General features: G+C 42.0%; 1 protein-coding gene across 1 annotated transcript in view; it reads right to left on the reverse strand.

Moving 5' to 3' along the window:
- Positions 1-22275, reverse strand: part of ANAPC5 (anaphase promoting complex subunit 5) — a 61356-nt gene that overhangs the window by 17885 nt on the left and 21196 nt on the right. The window contains exons 8-11 of the mRNA XM_082274848.1: positions 15508-15589; positions 11504-11596; positions 9710-9891; positions 2460-2595 (exon numbers count right to left, since the gene is read on the reverse strand). Coding sequence (XP_082130974.1) covers positions 2460-2595; positions 9710-9891; positions 11504-11596; positions 15508-15589 — 493 coding nt within the window. The remainder of the gene's footprint in view (positions 1-2459; positions 2596-9709; positions 9892-11503; positions 11597-15507; positions 15590-22275) is intronic.

Genomic DNA, 22275 nt, shown 5'->3' on the forward strand with positions numbered 1-22275 from the left:
ACCTTGCAGAGTTTATTGGTTTCTGTTTTTTTTGGTTTTGTTCCTTTTTCTTATTATTTCTGTTTTCCTGAGATGCCAGCCTATGACGTATTCTATGTCTATATATTGCAAAGTTTTATTGCTATACATCATACTGTGGATGTATTTTGTGATCTTTGTATATGTGAATAATTCAATAAACAGTGTGAAGAAGAAGAATGAAGAAGGAGGTGGTGCTGAATCCCCCAATGGAGGATAGTGGACTTTAACTGCCGGCTGAGCCACCAGTTTTAGTCGCCTATCTGAAAGAACACTAAAGAAAAGAAAAAGAAATCTACAAATTGTGTAGGATTTCAAAACAACTGCTTATTTGGCCCTGGTCAGCCAAAGCAAATCCAACCCAAGAGCTGGAAGTCTAAAGCTAAAAAGAAGTCTGAAAGAACCCCAACATTTTATTACAGGGTGTTCAGGTAACTCTTGCCATAGAGCAGTGTTTCTCAACCTTTTTTCAGTCGCGGCACCCTTTACAATTCTGCACAATCTCAAGGCACCCCATTCTAAAAGATAAAAAAAATAAACAAACTAATAGTTTTACATATAGCAGCAACATCCATACACATGGGCCATCCAACATTAGAAGTGATTTATTCCTGGACTTTTGCAAACTGGTACTGACTAGTATTCTAGCGTTTCTTTTCTCCCTTAGTTTCTCTTCTTGTACTTGCTAATGTGACCCCAGCGCTGATGGAGGGGGGAAGAGGAGGAGTAAACAAGGATTCAATGCAAGCACCTGTCATTCTCCTTATCAACCAGTGATGTCATTGGTCGTCGGGATGCCAGTGGCTTGACCCGCATGGTGCCCAGGATTGTAATGCTGCAATGTAAAAACTTGTTTCAATTTGTTGCAATTTTTAGGCATTTTGCCAAGGCACCCCTAAAGAACCCAGGAGGCACCCTGGTTGAAAAAGGCTGCCATAGAGTATGTCAAAGAGCATGCATATACAACCAAAAAGAGGCTGCATCAATTCAACCTGTATGAGAAGTGCATTAGGAAACCGCCTTTGCTGTCCAAACAAACCACATTAAAGCAAAATTTTAGTTGAACATACTGGCAAAGACTGGCAAAGACACTTGAACAATGTGTTGAAGAATCTTCAAAGATAGAGTTGTTTGATCACAATAACTATGTGCATCTTTGCCATAATTTGAAGACATTATATGTCAGGGGATGGACCTCATAACAAATTGTGAAGCATGGAGGTGTTACAGTTTAGGATTGCTTTGCCGTTTCAAGGAATAGGCGACACACAGTCATCGAGCCAACTATACATTCTGCATCATATTAAAGTGTGCCTGATGAGAATATGAGGCCATCTGTCCGAGAGTTTAGAGTGGTTCTAAAGCCTTAAGGTTTTCCACCTTAATGCATTCTATGAATTAGGGTAAAAAAACCTTCTGTGCTGCAAAATCCCCCCTAGCTCCCCCTTTAGTGTTACCTGAGCCCGATCTGATCCAGCGATGTGCATGAGAGCAACGGCTCTCGCTGCTGTCTAGCTCCTCCCTGGGCAGATTGGTTCCCGCTGTGGTCAATCAAATGCTGTGCTGAGCGAGCACAGGAGGGAGGGCCCGATCCGTCGGCTCTGCGTCAATAGACGCAGACAGGGCGGCTCAGGGGCAAGCCCCTAAAGGTGCCCACACGGAAAGCGGCTTTTCATTGGGGCACTTGCCAATGAGGAGGAGCCTGGAGCGCCAGCGGGGGCCCCTAGAAGAGGATTGGGGCTGCTCTGTGAAAAACAATTGCATAGAGCCGGTATGTATGACCGGTTTGTTATTTTAATAATAAAAAAAAAATTAGCCTTTAATGTCACTTTAGGTTGAATAGGAAATGATAATCTGAGACACACAAGCAAATCGACCAAAGAATGCCTCAAAAAGAAGAAGAAACTGAAGGTAATGAAATTCCCTAGTCAAAGCCCCGATTTGATTTCAATTGTAATGGTAGCTCATGCAAGGAAATCCAAAAACATCTTGCAACTGAAGGAGTTGATGCCAAGAAAGACTAGTGGGCAATTATATATGGGAATCTGGGAATATTTATTTTCTTCTTCATTTAACTCACTGATTAATAGAAAAAAAAAAAAAAAAGTGTGCATACCCAGCAAAACAATGACCATAATCATTTCAATGAATTCTACCAGAAACAAGGATGAAAGGTCAAAGCAGTTAGAAAGTCAGGTCCCCCCATCTTCGGACATTAGAAGCCTTCAGGTAGTCAGAGCATACTTGTGAATCCAATACATGGTCTTGTGTTGCTCTCCCTGCATGATTGTATAATAAATACATCTACTTTTTAATTGGCTTCAGTAGTCAAAGTGTTACAGAAACCCTAAGAGTCTGGATTTCCCCATCACTGTATACAAAGAAATATGGTAGGAACCTGATCTCTTACCTTAGAATATAAGTTTGAATCTGAAACTCACCTGCTCAGCATGGAGTTCTGCAAGATGACACAAAACTACAGCAAACGGCTCAGTATTGTTCTGCTGGATGCTCACATTAACAGCATCCAGGCTGTTCATAGTAAGGAGCATCTGTGCCTGCTGCAATGCCATGGTGCTGTAACACAGAGAGACAATATCACCTTCAAGAATTATTGTATGGAGAGAAATATGGAGGCTATATTTCCTTCTAAAAATATTACTCTCCCTGTCATGTTTATTCAATAGTTACATACTTTGAGTCACTTACCTGGATTAAGTATGCAGATCCAGTGGTCTGACTTTACTTTCTCCATGCCTACACCAGGTCAAAAAGTACTGAAGCCAGATACAGCCAGGCAACTAGCAGTTTTAGAAGGAGATCAGCAATGGCAGCTTTCACAATTCTCTCAGCATTGATTTTCTTAACCTCTCGGCACAAGCTGCATGCATATATGCAGGCCCGTTAAAACAACTTACTGTACTGAGAGTGCACTCCCTGCACGGTAGCCAGCGGGGATCGGTATGCATACTAGCACTCAGGGGCTTTCAGATCATGTGACCGCTGTGACAGCCAATCACATGATCCAAATGCCTGCCCCGGCCACTCGGCTTTTACAACTCTTAAAGTGCAAGGAGGCAGTCCGCGCGAAAGGGTTAAAGTAATATTAAACTCAAAAGCAAACAAACATTTATTATATTGCAGCTTACTCCTTTTAGATGTGATGGCTGCATTTATGTGCTTTCCTTTATTTTCATCTGATGATTCAGCCAGTAAGTCCATGATCCAGTACAAGTGGATGATGATCTAGTACAAGTAGCTGTACCTTGCTAATTGTTTTTCAAAAGAACAAGCTCTCCAGCAGAATGCACCAGTTACAGAGATGAGACAAACCATTTAACACTAACAGGAGTGCTGACAATGATCAGCTTTAATTCATGTAATGTTAAATCTGCTGGTACATCTAAAACACTCCCCAGACTGACCCTACTTATGTCCAAAGGTGCCTCTGTTTGCACGGTTCCAGAATGAGGGCACTAATTCAGGAGCTGTGTTACTGGCCAGATCACCAAGTTAAAACAGAGGGGGAAAAAGCCTGAGAAAAAAACTGGACTGAGATTTGATAAATGAATCCCACAATTTAGTCCCCCATTTTAAAAAGTTTGCAGAATGGTCCACAAAGCATTGTTTTTGACTATTCTAATTAGGGATGCACCGAAATGAAAATTCTGGGCCGAAACAGAAACCGAAAATTCAGGATGCCCTTGGCCGAAAACCGAAACCGAAAATGACTTTCGCCCGCTGGCCATCCTGAGCCTTAAGATGACGGCTGGAGCAGGGAGACACTGTTGTTAGGGAAAATAAAGGTCAGACGGCCCCTTCAGCCTCCCCCAAGCTCCCCCACTGGCCTGGACAAGTCCCGGCAGAGTATGTTAGCCGGGACAAGGTCCTATTTGGTGGGACTGTCCTGTCAAAAACAGGACAGTAGGCAGCTATGATTTTCGGCATATATGACCCGTTTTCGGGGCGAAATGGGATAGGCCGAAATTTCAGTGCACCACTAATTCTAATATATATATATATATATATATATATATATATATATATATATATATATATATATATATATATATATACTGTGAGGGATTAGCTCGGTGGTAAGCGTATGGGTGACCCCTTTGGGGGTGCGTTTACACAAATAGATAGCCGGGAGATGGTTGCAAACAACAGATTGGTTTATTCATGCACTCCTTATGAACCAACTGCAGGCAGCAAAAACATCCAAACTAAAATAAAATAGAAAATAAATCCTTGCCTCTGTGGGCGGCTACCTTCACACACACTGGAACCTACCTAAGAGTCTGCCTCGAACCTACTGTGGGAGCAAACTTTGCTGGTCCCACAGCAGACACTCAATAGTCCATTTTTATCCTTTCCATAACAAATGTCCATTCAACATGTCCCTTTTCCTCTTCATATGGAACATGTCCCTTTACTCTTCACATTGAGATAATTTGTTTTCTCACCTTGAGAAGTCTTCACTCAGAAAATGTCCATTGGTTTCCTTTCACATCCCGCTTGTTACCCTCCTGAGCGCACATCGCTTCAGGAGGTCTTCCCCATGCTCACACAGCGTTCAGGGGGCACACGTCTGTCTGTCCTCCTCTTCCCAGCTCACACAGCGACAGGAGACAGCAGTCCTTCTCCCAGGCGTCCTCAGCGTTGGGAGGCACACATCTGTCTGCCTTCCTCTCCCAGCCCACACAGCGACAGGAGGCAGCAATCCATTAGACTTTCTTTGGACAATTATAGAGGCCTTCATTTCCTCATTCCGAACAGCTGAAGGCCTTTCAACTTCTTTACACCTTCCTGCTGCCTTTGGCAGCCGACACCCTATAGTAATTCGTGAACTTTCCAAACAAGGTGGGAATCAGTCTCCTCTCTGTGACTACATTCCCAGATTTACCTGACTTCCTGTCACAATACACACACATACATACACACACTATATACATACATACATACATACACACACACACAAAACACGTGTCATAGCTGATCACATGAACTGCACCATGCCAACTGTAGATTAGAAACCAAGATGGCAGCTTCCTTGGTGGTAAAGAACTGGAGGGTTTACTTACACTTCAATACAAGTCATTCTCCCTTTGTGGCTAACTGGCTGGGAAATTGAGCAGCAGCACTGCTAAAACTCCACTGTAGCAATGCTTTATTCCCAGTCATTTAACAACGAAGGGAGTTGTATTATGACAACAGCGCCACAGTCTGCCCACAGGTAGGGTGGATTTAAATGACAGGCTTAGCTTTTCTAGCCAGATTAAAGCAGGTTTCAGACTCTGAATACTACTGAGCCAGCTAAAGTGTTGCTTGAATGACTAAATGTATATGTCTGAGCATCTTTCTGTGGTGTGTACATTTGCTACAGCAACTTCATCTGACAAACTAAGATATGCTAAGTGGCACTGAGCATGAGCATAAGTCTGGGCATTAGGCAAGGATAAAATTGGAAAGGGTGCATACACTTTCAGAAAAAGTTTACTTATAAAAAGTCATGGTTATGCAGTATTCTAATCTGTCTACCTATAGGCTGATTGCAAATGTTTCTAATCAATTGAAGAGGCCGGTTTATTACTTGAGATACCTATAGAAATTTTAAAGCAACCTGTCAAAAAATTGGTCTGCAATGCAACATAATAGTTTTTATTCTCACCTAGCTGGTATGTCTCAGACTTTCCCTCCCATTCAACACAGCAACCTCCACAGGCCCCAAGAAATATTGAGTATACTGCTCGAGGACAGCTAATCTTGATTATTTCTTTCCCTGATAAAGTCAATTTAAGCCCATTATAATTATTCCCTACCTACCCAACTAAAGTACAAGTTAAGTAGCATGATCACCCATAGGAGAAACTAAGCAGTAAGTGACACCTGAAACCCATCACTGTGGGGGTTATTTGCTAAAAAACTTCATAGTGCAGAAACCAATTAGCTTCCAGGTTTTTCTGTCAAAGCCTAACCAGTTCCTGACCGCCCTATAGCTACAGGGTGGCCGCGCTGCGCAGGATCATGTAGAATATATATACATATATATATATATATATATATATATATACACACACACACACACACACACACACACACACACACATATATACAGTGCCTTGCGAAAGTATTCGGCCGCCTTGAACTTTTCAACCTTTTGCCACATTTCAGGCTTCAAACAAAGATATAGAACTGTAATTTTTTTTGAAGAATCAACAACAAGAGGGACACAATCATGAAGTGGGACAAAATTTATTGGATATTTCAAACTTTTTTAACAAATAAAAACTGAAAAATTGGGCGTGCAAAATTATTCAGCCCCTTTACTTTCAGTGCAGCAAACTCTCTCCAGAAGTTCAGTGAGGATCTCTGAATGATCCAATGTTGACCCAAATGACTAATGATGATAAATAGAATCCACCTGTGCGTAATCAAGTCTCCGTATAAATGCACCTGCACTTTGATAGTCTCAGAGGTCCGTTTAAAGCGCAGAGAGCATCATGAAGAACAAGGAACACACCAGGCAGGTCCGAGATACTGTTGTGGAGAAGTTTAAAGCCGGATTTGGAAACAAAAAGGTTTCCCAAGCTTTAAACATCCCAAGGAACACTGTGCAAGCGATAATATTGAAATGGAAGGAGTATCAGACCACTGCAAATCTACAAAGACCTAGCCGTCCCTCTAAACTTTCAGCTCATACAAGGAGAAGACTGATCAGAGATGCAGCCAAGAGGCCCATGATCACTCTGGATGAACTGCAGAGATCTACAGCTGAGGTGGGAGACTCTGTCCATAGGACAACAATCAGTCGTATACTGCACAAATCTGGCCTTTATGGAAGAGTGGCAAGAAGAAAGCCATTTCTTAAAGATATTCATAAAAAAAGTGTACTTTAAAGTTTGCCACAAGCCACCTGGGAGACACACCAAACATGTGGAAGAAGGTGCTCTGGTCAGATGAAACCAAAATCGAACTTTTGGCAACAATGCAAAACGTTATGTTTGGCATAAAAGCAACACAGCTCATCACCCTCAACACACCATACCCACTGTCTAAAATGGTGGTGGCAGCATCATGGTTTGGGCCTGCTTTTCTTCAGCAGGGACAGGGAAGATGGTTACAATTGATGGGAAGATGGATGGAGCCAAATACAGGACCATTCTGGAAGAAAACTGGATGGAGTCTGCAAAAGATCTGAGACTGGGACGGAGATTTGTCTTCCAACAAGACAATGATCCAAAACATAAAGCAAAATCTACAATGGAATGGTTCACAAATAAACATATCCAGGTGTTAGAATGGCCAAGTCAAAGTCCAGACCGGAATCCAATCAAGAATCTGTGGAAAGAACTGAAAACTGCTGTTCACAAACGCTCTCCATCCAACCTCACTGAGCTTGAGCTGTTTTGCAAGGAGGAATGGGCAAAAATTTCAGTCTCTCGATGTGCAAAACTGATAGAGACATACCCAAAGCGACTTACAGCTGTAATCGCAGCAAAAGGTGGTGCTACAAAGTATTAACTTAAGGGGGCTGAATAATTTTGCACGCCCAATTTTTCAGTTTTTTATTTGTTAAAAAAGTTTGAAATATCCAATAAATTTCATTCCACTTCATGATTGTATCTCCCCTGTTGTTGATTCTTCAAAAAAAAAAAAAAAAAAAAAGAAATTATAGTTTTATATCTTTATGTTTGAAGCCTAAAATGTGGCAAAAGGTTGAAAAGTTCAAGGGGGCCAATACTTTTGCAAGGCACTGTATATATACATATACACACACACATATACACACGCGCGCGATTCTGCACTTCCAGGTATCGAGCGCGAGTGCGCACCACCGCCGGCTCACTCCCGCTGTGATTTTACACAATGGGAGCCGATCAGCGGGTCCCATGGATTTGGTGTCCACCGCCACAGGCTAATCGTTCGGTACACGGGCAGAACAGTAGTCTGCCTATGTAAAGAAGGCAGATTGCCGTTCTGTCAGTACAGAAGCCATGGATCCTGTGTCTCTGCAAAGCAGGGGCACCGATCCATGCCTTCCACTAGTAAAAGCCCCTCCCATACTACACTAAAACACTAGCTAGGCACACAGTTAACCCTTTGATGGCCCCTAACGTTAATCCCCTCCCAGCCAGTGTCATTAGTACAGGGATAGTGCATATTTTTAGCACTGATCACTATATTAGTGTCACTGGTCTCCAAAAAAGATTGCCAAAAGTGTCAGACCCGGTTCACACTTCTGCGTGTGCCGGGTTCGCATGTCATGTGGGAGCGCACTGCTCCGACATGACATGCGATCAGCTGTGCGGTGCGAGTTTAGCCATACAGTTTGTATGGCTAAATTCGCACCGCACCAAAGACGCACAGGAGGCATTTTTGCTGCCGCATCAGGATCGGATCGCACAGCGGTTCACACTTGTGCGATCCGATCCTGTGCGAACTGCACGATCGCACTGCGATATGCGATCAAACTGGGGGTGTCGTTAAGATTACATTGACACCCCCAGCGGATCGCATATGGCAGTGTGAACTGCCGGGGGTGCGTGTGCGATGCGGGAACAGGCTGCGAATTCGCAGCCTTCCCGCATCGCAATAGTGTGAACCGAGCCTAAGTGTCCAGGGTTTGTCCACCGCAATATCGCAGTGCCACTAGAAGTCGCTGATCACCACCACTAATATAAATTCCATAAATATATCCCATAGTGTGTAGACGCTATAACTTTTGCCCAAACCAATCAATAAACGCTTACTGGGATTTTTGTTTACCAAAAATATGTAGCAGAATACATATTGGCCTAAATTAATAGAGATTTGATTTTTTTTTACATTAATTGGATATGTTTTATAGTAGAAAAATTATTTTTTGTTTTTTTTCAAAATTGTCGGTTGTTTTTTTGTTTATATGCAACAAATAAAAAAAAAAAAAAAAAGCAAAAGTGATAAAATACTACCAAAAGAAAGCTCCATTTGTGGGAAGAAAAAGGACAAAAATGTTATTTGGGTACAGCGTCATACGACCGCGTAATTGTCAGTTAAAGTAATGCAGTGCCATTTCGCAAAAAAATGGGCTGGTCATGAAGGGGGGGTAAATCTTCCAGAGCTGAAGAGGTTAATTGAACAAGCTGCAGTTAAAAGCTGCCATGCACAGCTGCACCAGATTCTGTGTGCACCAGTATGAGTAAATCTACCCCTGTGTAAAAAATACAGAAAATTTGGGTGGAGGGCAATTTGGCATCTTCACCCTGGGTGCTAAAAGACCTTGTGTCAGAACTGAGCAGTAGTGACCCGAAACTCTAGAACAGAGACAAAAAAAGTGTAGGCGTTGCCCTATGTTGGATTACTGTTCAGATGTGGCAGAAATATAAAGGACACCAAAATGCAAGCAGGAATACACGTCTATGTATTTAGACCTTTTTGCTGGGATATCAGCTTTAACATGCCATGCTCTAGCATATCCATCCGTGTGACTGGTGCTGGAAGACCACACATTCAGCTTTCACGGTTTACAACTGACCAAATTTACATCCCAGCTAAGGTCAGGCCTGTATCAGACAGCACAGTCATTAGAGGACTGGGTGCAGAATCAGTAATGGCACAGCTTTATTTTTTCATAAGCCTGAACTACGAATCCCTTCAGCCTTGCCACCTAGCATACATAAAGTACTATAAAAATTCTATGGGGTCATACCTCTGACCATACAGTCTCCATATCGCAGTCTTCTGAGCAAGGCTGATGTCAATCAGGTCTGATAAACTGTGCTTCCAGTGAAGTAAGTCAGAATCTTTCAAGGCATCCATCAATTTATCTGCAGTCTTTCCTGCTATAGCCCTTTGCTGAACTAAAGATTGTATACCAAGAGAGGCCAAATACTGTGAAGACAAAATATGTACTGGTTCAGAGCAGAGAATACACACAGGAAAATGACCAAACAGTTTAAAGCCTTTGAGAAAGTTGGATTTAATAGATAAACACATATGATAAAAATATTTAGCTTCCTTTACTGGAGATAGTGTTTTTTTTTTTTTATTAAGAGTCTGGGGGGGGGGGACAGTGATTATGGCTAGCAATAATCGCATGTAAAATGCAGCAGGCTGGTTGAATCCAAGTTGATCGATCCATCATCTTGGGTACATTCAGCCTGTCCATACATGGTTCGAATCTCAGCCTGTTCTTGCTGAGCCAGCCGAGATTTGAACGTCTATGGCCTGCTTTAGTGAATGAGGTAAAGCTATGCAGACTTCATTGTTGAAGCAGGAGAGGGTGTAAAAAACGAGCACTGAAACTGCAGAAAGGAATCTTCAGAGACCTCATAGCTTGTGATCTCAGCCAGCCAACTGTAAGCAAGGAGATACATCTAACAACTTCCCAAGTTCAGATATAATCTGGCCAGCTTAAATGACAAAAGAAAGGTTTTTGCAAACTTAATTCAGTGGCCTGGATGTAGCAAAGCAGCTAATGTGCAAAAACGAGATAAGAATCTCTATCAGGTTTTTATTGCTCTTAGTTTCCCCATTGAAGGAATTTTAGTGTGGTCACCAGAACAGGAAGTTTACTGCATCTTTCCAACTGGGACACAAGCAGCAACAGAACATTTTTGATAAACATGGAGATATGCTCAAGGAGATTCTAACCTATTATTGTTGTCCGGGTTTCCCTTAGGGATCATTCACAAGAGTACATCGTTGTAATGCACATACAAGGCATCATGCAGCCTAATAATTTAGTATGGGATGCCATGTCACTACAAAATGATTTGCTCCACAATGCACTATGCTCTAGGTAAATGTTCAATACTATTACAGACAAAAATAACAACCTAATAGATATTCTAGCCAACATTTTCCAAAATGAAAACAAAAAAAGTTTTGACAGGCGTTCCACTTGAATTTTTCAGTTCTTATGGTGGACAAAAAAATTAAGTAGTATAATTATTGTTTTCAGGCTTCACACCTTTGCAGTGTGTTAAAGCACGATACCCTGAAAAATAAAACTTTTTTTTTTTTTTAATTCATTATGAAAGGGCTTTTGGATCATTTTACTTTACTTATTTTTAAAAACGGAACATCGGGCACATTTTTTTAGAGTCAGTGCCGATCCCTGCAACTGAAGGACTGCCCATTGCCAGTAAACTTAGAAAAAGAAAGAAGAAAAAAGAAGAAGAAGGAGGGGGGGCGGGGGGGAGTATAATAATATAATAGACAGGTCATATTGGGACTCTGTAGTAAGGGTTACTTTTACAGGTAGAGGCTGGACCCCAAGTTGGGCTTTGATGTCTAGTACACAAAGTCACAAATACAATATCGAAGTGAATAAATACACCATTGGAGGTTTACAAAAAAACAAGACACACGGCCCACTGATCAGCATGGTTTGACACGGTCCCATTCCCCTTTGAAACATAGGTGAATAGAGCTGGGTGTAAAAGATTATTCACAATCATATGAATATACCTGCATTTACCAACCCTATTACGAAGCTTACCGGCAGTGCAAAGTGGACAGCTTTCTTTATAGAGTGCTCCAATAAGATACTGCTGTCTTCCCCCTTTCTGTTCTTCAGGATATACAGCCAAATCTGAAGAAAACACATCATACATGAGACACTTATAGAGGCTTAATAAAGTCCAACTTTTCAGGGAAACAAATTTGAGGATTACTATGTTGGTTTTGTGTTGCATGTGGGAGGAACAAAAAAAAAAAAACAAATAAACCCCAAAAACACTGTTTCCACTTCACTTCGCACTAAAATTACGCCATTTAAAGGAAAAGCGAAGACGTAAAAAGAAGAAAAAAAAAAAGTTTCACTACAAATTATTTGCAGATAGAGGTAACATAGGGAGAGGTATATATACATACATACATACATACATACATACATACATACATATATCCCCCCCCCCCAATGTCACACAATATTAACACAATTATCAAGTGCAGATTTTCTGTAAAAATAAATAATATACTGTAGTTCATTTTAGTGCATTTTTGGGCAGGGCTTTTTTTTCTCAGAGAATAGGTGCAGGAATTCACTCTGCCCAGTCAGCTCTCAACCACTAACCCCATCGTCATAGTAAGTGGCGCAAATCTGCCTAGGCCCAAAAGGCACAGAGTACCGCACTTAGGAGAACAAAACACACAGGACTCAGGAAAGTGTACTCTGCAATGATGAGTTGTATCACACAGGGCACAGGGAAAAAAAAAAAAAATCAGCACTACATTACTTACATATCTCCCCCAATGTAGCCATCTATTGCTCACCTCTGTGCCCCCCCCCCCAAACCCCCCCCCCTCATTTAAACCTCATCTCTGCAACCCTTGTCCCCAGCTCACCTATGCTCCCGATCCACAGCTCACCTCTTTTCCCCGTTCGCAGCTTACCAATTCTTCCCTCCCCATCTGCAGCTTACTTTTCCCCCTCCATCCACAACTTACCACTTCTTCCCCCCGTCCGCAGTAAACCTCTTCTTCCCCCATCCCCGACCTTAGCACCCCCCACAACTCACCTTTGTACCCCTTGTCAACACCTCAACTCTGCACTCCCTCATTCACAGCTAACACCTCCAGTCCCCAACTACAGCTTGTCTGAGAGCAGCAGGGTGGGGCTGGGCGGAGACAAGAGCCGCTGGGCGGGATGGGAGATGTGGCTTCCAAAAGAAAAAAAAAAAAAATGCAGCGGTCGCGGGGTGGGGACTCGGGGCACCCACTGACACATGCACTGCTCTACACATGTCCTGAGTGCCTGGCAATAGAACACAGAAGCCGGTGGAGGAAGGGAGTAGTGCAAAACTTCCTCTACTGCCTTCTGTTGACAGGATGAGAGGACAGAGCTGCCAGAGGTGGAACGCCGTTCCGCCACGTTACGGCAGGAAAAAAAGGCCTGAACTTAGGTACCCAAAATTTTCCATTGGTGATGCTTTAAAAGCTCTTCCAGATCATAAAAGTTTACAATAAATAATGATCCTAGAATTACGGCTTTAACTCAAGTGTGTGTAGTGCTATGCAACAGGTGTAGTGTGATCATTTTTATACATAGGCTCCCTCAACATGTGCATTAATGTACATAAATGTGAGAACATAAGTCAAGATGGCTAAAAATAAATAAATATATATATATATATATTTTTTTTTTAAAACATAACCCTATGCGTTAGCAAGTTTACTGTGACACATAGAGGTTGGATTTACAAAAGGCAAGTATACTGTGCAGGTCAAGTGCATTTGCTCTAAATCTGAAAGGAAGCTTTGAAATGAGGGGAAGCTCTGCTGATTTCTATTATCCAATCACGTAAAACAAAAATGCTGTTTATTTTCCTTGCATTCGATTGAATATTCTTTGTGAAGCTTTACCTCATTTACTAAGCTCAGGAGTAAGTGCACTTGCAGAGCACAGTATATTTGCCTTTAGTAAATCAACCCCATTATCTTTATTGGCACATTAGAGGTCTGCTGGTGCCCTGAGGTCTCCCCTGCACTCCACTGAAGCCAGAGGAGCACATACTGTGCTCCATTAGCTTCTTTCCCCAGCTGCTTTGGAGGGAGGACGTGTCAGCCTCTGTATTCCTCTTACTGCAGCTTGTCCTGGGAAAGTGCCCAGAGCGGAGATAAGCATTTGTGTCTTTCCTAGCCGTTATCAGATCACCCACAGCAAGAGGGGGTATAGATGAGACCTTAGCTAATATATATATATATATATATATATATATATATATATATATATATATATATATATATATATATATATACACACACATATACACATATACACACACACACACACACACACTAGGGCTGAACGATAGTCGATGTGATATCAACGTTCTGCAGGCATGGGCGATATTCATATTGCCGAAGACACGATATTCAGGCATTAGGAAGGAAGGCAGAGAGAAGTCGGGGGAGGAGATGGACAGCGATTACATCCGTCCCACACTTCCCTCCTAGCTCTGCCTCTAGTATCCAGCCGATCATTACTCCGCCCATTGTCTCTCCTGGCTGCATCGGGGGCGGGATCAGGCTGTAATGTTTTTTTTTTTTGTAAATAGATTCAATGGAGAGACAATGGGCAGAGCAGGACAGAGTAATGAGCGGCTGTTGACTAAGAGGCAGAGCTGGGAGGGCTGGAGTGCGGGGCGGATTGCATGGCGGCGGAGAGGCTAGTGCAAAGCAGAAGGAGAAGGGGGAGAGACGTCCGGAGCATGTCGGAGGAGCACCGTGGGACAAAGGCTGCTACCGACACTTCACTCAGCCCGCTTCCTCTACACTCCGGCTCTGACACAAGGTTCGGGCTGTCCGGGCGGGAGAAGTTATACAAGTGTGGCGGATCCCCTGGCAGAAAGCTGAGCTCTGCTCACTGATCCCTCCTCCGGAGACTGTCTAGGAGAAATATCGGGATATATATCGTTAAAAACTAAATATCGCAATGTAATTTTTTCCCCCAATATCGTGCAGCCCTAATATATACAGATACATATACACACACACACACACACACACAGTGGCAGTACTCAGGGGGTCACCCAGGACGGGGGAGGAATTCCCGGGAATAGCCTGGATCAGGAGAGGACTGACTTGCAGTTCTCTGTGTTTAATAGAGAGATATTTGGGACCCGGGATTTCGGAGACCCTGAAGTGATATTTGGGTGGGAAAGGGTCTCCACCTCTGACAGGAAGCAGTAATAGGTGTGTGGTGGTGGTGAGGAGTTGGTGAATACACCTGTCTTGGAGAGCTGTGAGTTTGCTGGAGGCTGCAAAAAACAGGATTTAACAAGGACTGTTAAACCTTGGGGATGAAGATCCATCTACAAACTGTATGGGTTTTTGCTTTTACTTTGTGCTGAACATAAGCGGACTTTATTTTGTATTTTTGTTCTTGTGTGCTGCTGGAAGCCTTATTTTGTTTTAGCTGCTGAATAAAAGCCTTTTTGTTTAAACCTTAACGGTTTTTGCACTCGGTCCTCTGGAGCCACAATCCCCCAAACATTACAATATATATCTATCTCACATACATACACAATCTATACTGTATATCTCTCAATCTCTATCAGCACATGATCAAGTGCTTAAGCCTTTAGTCACATAACCAGAAAAGGAGGCTGCCTAAATTAAGGTTTTCTGCAGGAAATGTTAAACATTTTAAGTTAGCTTTTGAATTTTTCAGTATATCTTTTCATTATTAGGTGGACATGGACATCAGTTAGTAACCCAAACTTTCATTTTTACCTGAACTGAGAAAATATATAGGCCAACAGTAGACAACCACTTGCAGAGGAATGCCATGGGGAGGGGTGGGGAAAATAAATTGGAGAGTTTGGAAAATCTCAAATTGCTTTTGTTCTCCCACTGAGAAGTAAGCTCCAGAGGCATATGCAGCACACCTTTTATTACCAATAAAAGGCGAATGGTGGCACTGCACAATATTCTGCCTCTTGTGTACTTTAAGCACAAAATAAGCATCAACATTTTTGAAAATATGCATCTTAAATTTACCAGACAGTGCTGCAGGCAGACATGGTCACTTGATTCTTGTGCTATCCTTATTGCTTCCTGGAGAGCAAGCTCTGCTTGATGACTAAATGAAATGAAATATGCAGAATTATGACAAATACTACAATATGCACAGTACAATAGCATAGAACCCTAGTAAACGGTCTGCCTATGGATACACTTCTATGGTGGTGAAATTTCTGTGCTAATCAGAATTAATAAAGAAAAAAAATTATATAATAAGCTGCTGCACATAAGGAATCATAGAAAAACCTAAATACAATTAAAATAAAATAAAAAATGTGCTGCGCTAAAACATAGTGAATGTAAAATCACCAAATTATACCATTCAAAACCTGTTTATAAGGTCATATAAAACTTCAAAAAGCAACTCTAAACCGTCAGTGATTGTGATATCACTAAAAAAATATATCATATGTGTTCAAAACAATTGATACTTAAAAATTATCACATATAGTAAAACAATCCATGCAAAATAGAAAGTGGAAAAACGGAGGATATTTAAATCCAAATAAAGTCCATAGTGATAAAGTGTAGAAATTTAGGAAGATCAGCCACATGTCCCAGAGATCATTAAATCCACATGGCACTTATTGAGGATAAGGAGGACACCGATGTGCAAATCACCAGACAGATTAATCAGTTGGTTGCTTACCAGAAGGAGTTGGTCACTCAAACTAATGAGTAGACCTAAATGGGCTTGTATGTAATGCCGAAATTGGCCAGAGAATGTCGCCTTACAGACTCAAATACGATATCCACATGGTAAGAATAGGGAAGAAAGTAAAGACAGGGACATAGCGTAACTCCGTATAAAAATGTTTATTTATGTTAAAATCAGGTAACACACTCACATTTAAGATGAATGTCTAGGGCATGTAAAGCTGAAAGGAACCGCATCAGAAGTGAACGAACATCTCCCACGGTACGGATGTATCTCGGTAGCCGGCTGTTGGGGGCGTGATTGCGTCACGTCTGACTCACCTGACCGGTTTCGTCATACGCTTGACGTCATCAGGGGGTGTGACTGTCAGACGTGACTCCACGCCTATATACCCCCTAATTGGACGGCGGGCAGAGCCGCGCGCATCTTACAAACAAAGACGAAGAAGGGCAGAAGTAAGCACCGCTATTAACTCAAGTAAGGGCGGAAGTGATCAAAAACAGGAAGTGTCTCCAGTGACGATAGAGCTATTAGATCCAATATATAACATTTAGTTTTATTATAAAGTTCTGAAGGTTATACTCAGTCAGTAATAATATAATTCTGGGATTATGTGAAAAAAAATTTTTTTTATATATACAAAGTGTGACTAATTTAATAGTGAATACATTTTATATATAGTGAAAGAAAAAAAAGGGAAAAACGCCATCTTGTGGACAAAAGTGAATATACAAAAAGAGTGAAGAAAAAATAATTTCTGAATATAAAATGTCAATCGAGGTGCTTAATCCCGATCTTATATAAATACAATAAATTTTGTAAATAACCTGGAGATATTCGTTCCATATATATTGATCATATCGACAAAAATGCAATAGTACTTCCATACAACAATATAAATATGGGTTATTTTAAAACCTCTATTGAATCACATAAAATACATTAAAAGTACGTATAAGAATGACATATAAAAAAATACATATAAAAATGGGGGGACAAAAAATTGTTTTAACTATTATTGATAAAACTATTTACGTCCCACTCGACATTTAAGCCGAATGGTACGCAAGTTTTAAGACAGTATATCTAGCGTGTCTCGGCCCGCAAGATTTCTCTCTTAGCATTTGAACTAGCGGGGGGGGGGCCGATTACCAAAGACGACGTCCTCCTCCCATCTCGCCATAAACAAATTTGCGAGACTCGGTGCGAATTTATGGCAACTCCGCAGTCCTGTAAATAATAAGTGTGATCAAACCAAAAAAAGTTGTGTGTCATGGCAAACGAGTATTTGGAGAACAAAATGTCTTTGCTCTGCAGGTACTGAACCTTCCATTTCTAGATAGTATTTAGCCACCTCTAAACCATGGTGGTGGGATATAATCGTATATAGCGAATTTACGTCCGCCGTCGCCAATATATATCCCTCCCTCCAGGTGAGGTCTGGACGCACTACCAGGGCCCTACAGGTACGCCTAGGTGAACATATGGGGAATATAAAAAAGGGTTTCCCTGGACATAGTGTGTCCAAACATTATAGTTTATGCCATCACAAAAATCCCAAACAAACATTTTTTACAGCAATAGACAGACATACTCCTCATTGGAGAGGTTCAAATGCTAAGAGAGAAATCCCACGGGTCGAGACACGCTGGATATACTGTCTTAAAACTTACGTACCATTCGGCTTAAATGTCGAGTGGGACGTAAATAGTTTTATCAATAATAGTTAAAACAATTTTTTGTCCCCCCATTTTTATGTCATTCTTATACGTACTTTTAATATATTTTATGTGGTTCAATAGAGGTTTTAAAATAACCCATATTTATATTGTTGTATGAAAGTACTATTGCATTTTTGTCGATATGATCAATATATATGGAACGAATATCTCCAGGTTATTTACAAAATTTATTGTATTTATATAAGATCTGGATTAAGCACCTCGATTGACATTTTATATTCAGAAATTATTTTTTCTTCACTCTTTTTGTATATTCACTTTTGTCCACAAGATGGCGTTTTTTCCCTTTTTTTCCTTTCACTATATATAACATTTATTCACTATTAAATTAGTCACACTTTGTATATATAAAAAAAATTTTTTTCACATAATCCCAGAATTATATAATGACTGAGTATAACCTTCAGAACTTTATAATAAAACTAAATGTTATATATTGGATCTAATAGCTCCATCGTCATTGGAGACACTTCCTGTTTTTGATCACTTCCGCCCTTACTTGAGTTAATCGCAGTGCTTACTTCCGCCCTTCTTCGTCTTTGTTTGTAAGATGCGCGCGGCTCCGCCCACCGTCCAATTAGGGGGTATATAGGCGTGGAGTCACGTCTGACAGTCACACCCCTGATGACGTCAAGCGTATGACGAAACCGGTCGGGTGAGTCAGACGTGACGCAACCACGCCCCCAACAGCCGGCTACCGAGATACATCCATACCGTGGGAGATGTTCGTTCACTTCTGATGCGGTTCCTTTCAGCTTTACATGCCCTAGACATTCATCTTAAATGTGAGTGTGTTACCTGCTTTTAACATAAATAAACGTTTTTATACGGAGTTACGCTATGTCCCTGTCTATACTTTCTTCCCTATTCTTACCATGTGGATATCGTATTTGAGTCTGTAAGGCGACATCCTCTGGCCAATTTCGGCATTACATACAAGCCCATTTAGGTCTACTCATTAGTTTGAGTGACCAACTCCTTCTGGTAAGCAACCAACTGATTAATCTGTCTGGTGATTTGCACATCGGTGTCCTCCTTATCCTCAATAATTTAATGATCTCTGGGACATGTGGCTGATCTTCCTAAATTTCTACACTTTATCACTATGGACTTTATTTGGATTTAAATATCCTCCGTTTTTCCACTTTCTATTTTGCACGGATTGTTTTACTATATGTGATAATTTTTAAGTATCAATTGTTTTGAACACATATGATATATTTTTTTAGTGATATCACAATCACTGATGGTTTAGAGTTGCTTTTGAAGTTTTATATGACCTTATAAACAGGTTTTGAATGGTATAATTTGGTGATTTCACATTCACTATGTTTTAGCGCAGCACATTTTTTTATTTTATTTAAATTATGGATACACTTTGCTGGTAGAATTGCCAGATATAATTTAACTAAAAGCAGGATATATACAGAAAGGATTTAAAACTTTTACAGTACAGGAACATATTTGATTTACCTATTTGGGTTTAAATACACTTAAGGGGTTAGAGTAGGGGAAAAAAAAAAAAAGGTTATTGAACAATATCCTAACCACTTCAGCTTTAAAGCTCCAACACCTGTATACCCCTAAGGATCAGAGCAAATTTTTTATCTTGCATAAATTATTTCATTCCTACATAAAAAAAAGTATTTCACTTTTTTTTTACTGTTCAGTGTTAATTTTAAAAAATGGATTTTTGTAAGATCTTACCGTAAAATCCTTTTCTCTTAAGCTCATTGACAGACGTAGTCTTCTTGATTCTCAAGAGCTGGGTTATGTTGTCTCCGCAGGAGTAGGACTAGGCAGAAAGACAAAACGTTCTGGCTCCACCCTAGGGGCAGTCCCTGAGGGTATATCCTCCCTCTCTCTGCTACAGGGAATCAGTTCTGTTCTAAAGCAGTAACAGAGAATTTAACCCAACCCAACTCAATGATAGAGGGGCGGGTACTACGTCTGTCAATGAGCTTAAGAGAAAAGGATTTTACGGTAAGATCTTACAAAAATCCATTTTTCTCTATCGCTCATTGACAGATGTAGTCTTCTTGATTCTCAAGAGCTGGGACATCCAGAAGCAGTGCCACAAAATGAGGGGTGGGATTGACAGAATCAAAATCCAATCTAGAAGGCCCAACCGGAGCCAACCAGAAGTATCAAAGGACTCATCGAGTAAACAGATGAGACCTACCCCACAAATCCTCGAGGTAGACCAACAGTCTCCTCAAACAGTGGCCTGCAGGAACCTTGCGGCCAGAAGAGGCATCTGACGATGCCATCACATAAACCTTATACAATATTGTAAAGGTATGAACCGACTACTAAAACAGTCGCCTTGAAAACCTGAACCACTGACGCCTGATGGCGGAAGGTCCAGGAAACTCTAAGCGCCCGAGTAGAATGCGCCTTAACAGGGAACGGGGGATCCCGACCCTTAGATAAAATAAGCCTATACCACCGTCTGTCTGATCCATCTAAAGATGGTCGCAGCAGAACAGGCAACCCCTTCTTAGGGCCATCCGTGATCACAAACAGTGAATCCGTCTTACAAATTGAATCCGTAGTATTCAAGTATATCCTGATCGCCCGAACTACATCCACGGAATGCCATGCAAATTCTCGAGGATGATTGGGCTAAGGACATAGGAAGGACAATACACTGTCCTTATTCAATGAAACTTTGAAACCACCTTAGAAGGAAGGATGGATTCGGATGAAGAACAACCTTATCCCTATGAACCACCAGATCTGGGGAACAACAGGATAATGCAGCCAGTTCTGACACCCTGCGTGCAGAAGTGATAGCCACCAAGAAGACCACCTTCTGGGATAAAGTGGGCAAGGGAATCTCCCTGATATTTTCAAAGGGAGGTGTCTGAAGAACCGACAGCACCAAATTAAGATCCCAGGATGGTAACGGCGCGTGCACTGGCAGAGCCAGGTGTCGCACCCCCTGGATGAAATTCCGCACCAAGGAATGAGTAGACAAAAGCTTCTGAAAGAAGATAGCAAATGCTGAAACCAGACCCTTGATAACACTCAAGGCCAGCTTCTGCTCAACTCCCTGTTGCAGAAAGCCAATATTCGGACTACCGAATAAAGATGTAGATGGAACCCAAGGGATTCACATCACACAATATAAGACTTCCATGTACGATGATAATCTTTCTGGAAGTCGCTTTCCTTGTTTTAACTAGAGTAGGAATAACTGAAGCTGACAATCCCTTGTCCTTCAGCACCTGGGTCTCAATAACCAGGCCGTTTAAAACCAGCGATCGTAAAGCAGGATGGAAGATCGGTCCCTGAGACAGTAGATCCTCCCTGAGAGGAAGTCTCCACGGGACGTCCGCCATCAGTCTGACCAAGTCGGCGTAACAAGCTCGACGAGGCCAGTCCGGAGCTGCCAGGATTACTGGAATTCCTTCCTCCTCTATCTTGCGAAGAAGTCTTGGCAGTAACCCAAGAGGAGGGAAGGCATACATTAGCTGGTATTGCCCCCACGGGGCGATCAGTGCGTCTGCGGTTTCTGCTAGAGGATCGCGGGAGCGAGCCACGAATCTCTGAACTTTCCTGTTGAATCGAGATGCCAACAGATCCATATCCGGGGTGCCCCATCGTAGGCACAACTGGTGGAAAACGTCTGGATGGAGGGACCATTCCCCCTGATCCAGAGTCTGACGGCTGAGATAATCTGCCTGCCAATTCTCCACCCCCGGAATGAACACCGCAGAGATTGCTGGAACAAATCGTTCCGCCCAGCGAAGAATGCAAGCCACTTCTTTGGCCGCTCGGACACTCTTGGTGCCCCCCTGGTGATTGACATAAGCCACGGCCGTGGCGTTGTCCGACTGGATCCGAACCGGGCTGCCCTGGAGCTGCTCGGTCCAGTGAATCAGACAAAGTCTGATTGCTCTCAGTTCCAATACATTTATCGGTAACCTGGATTCTTCCGGGGACCAAAGTCCCTGGACAGATAACTGACCGAGAATTCCTCCCCATCCGGATAGACTGGCATCCGTGGTCACTGTCGTCCAATATATTGGCAGAAATGACTTTCCCTGGCTGAGCATCGGAGACCGAAGCCACCAGACCAGAGACTCTCTGGTCTGTTTGCTCAATCGGATCTGATTGTCCAGGGATTGCGGATTCCGATTCCATCTGAGAGGAATCTCTTGCTGAAGAATTCGGGTATGGGACTGGGCAAATGGGACTGCTTCGAAGGAAGCCACCATCAACCCCAGACCCCTCATGCAAGTCCGAAGGGAAGACCAGCTGTTGGTGGACTGCTGATTGAATCTTTCGGAGTTTCCCTACCGGAAGAAAAACTCTTGTCCTGACTGTGTCTAGAATTAG

Source organism: Pelophylax lessonae, assembly GCF_965119305.1.
Source record: "Pelophylax lessonae genome assembly, chromosome: 1".
Taxonomy (NCBI): domain Eukaryota; kingdom Metazoa; phylum Chordata; class Amphibia; order Anura; family Ranidae; genus Pelophylax; species Pelophylax lessonae.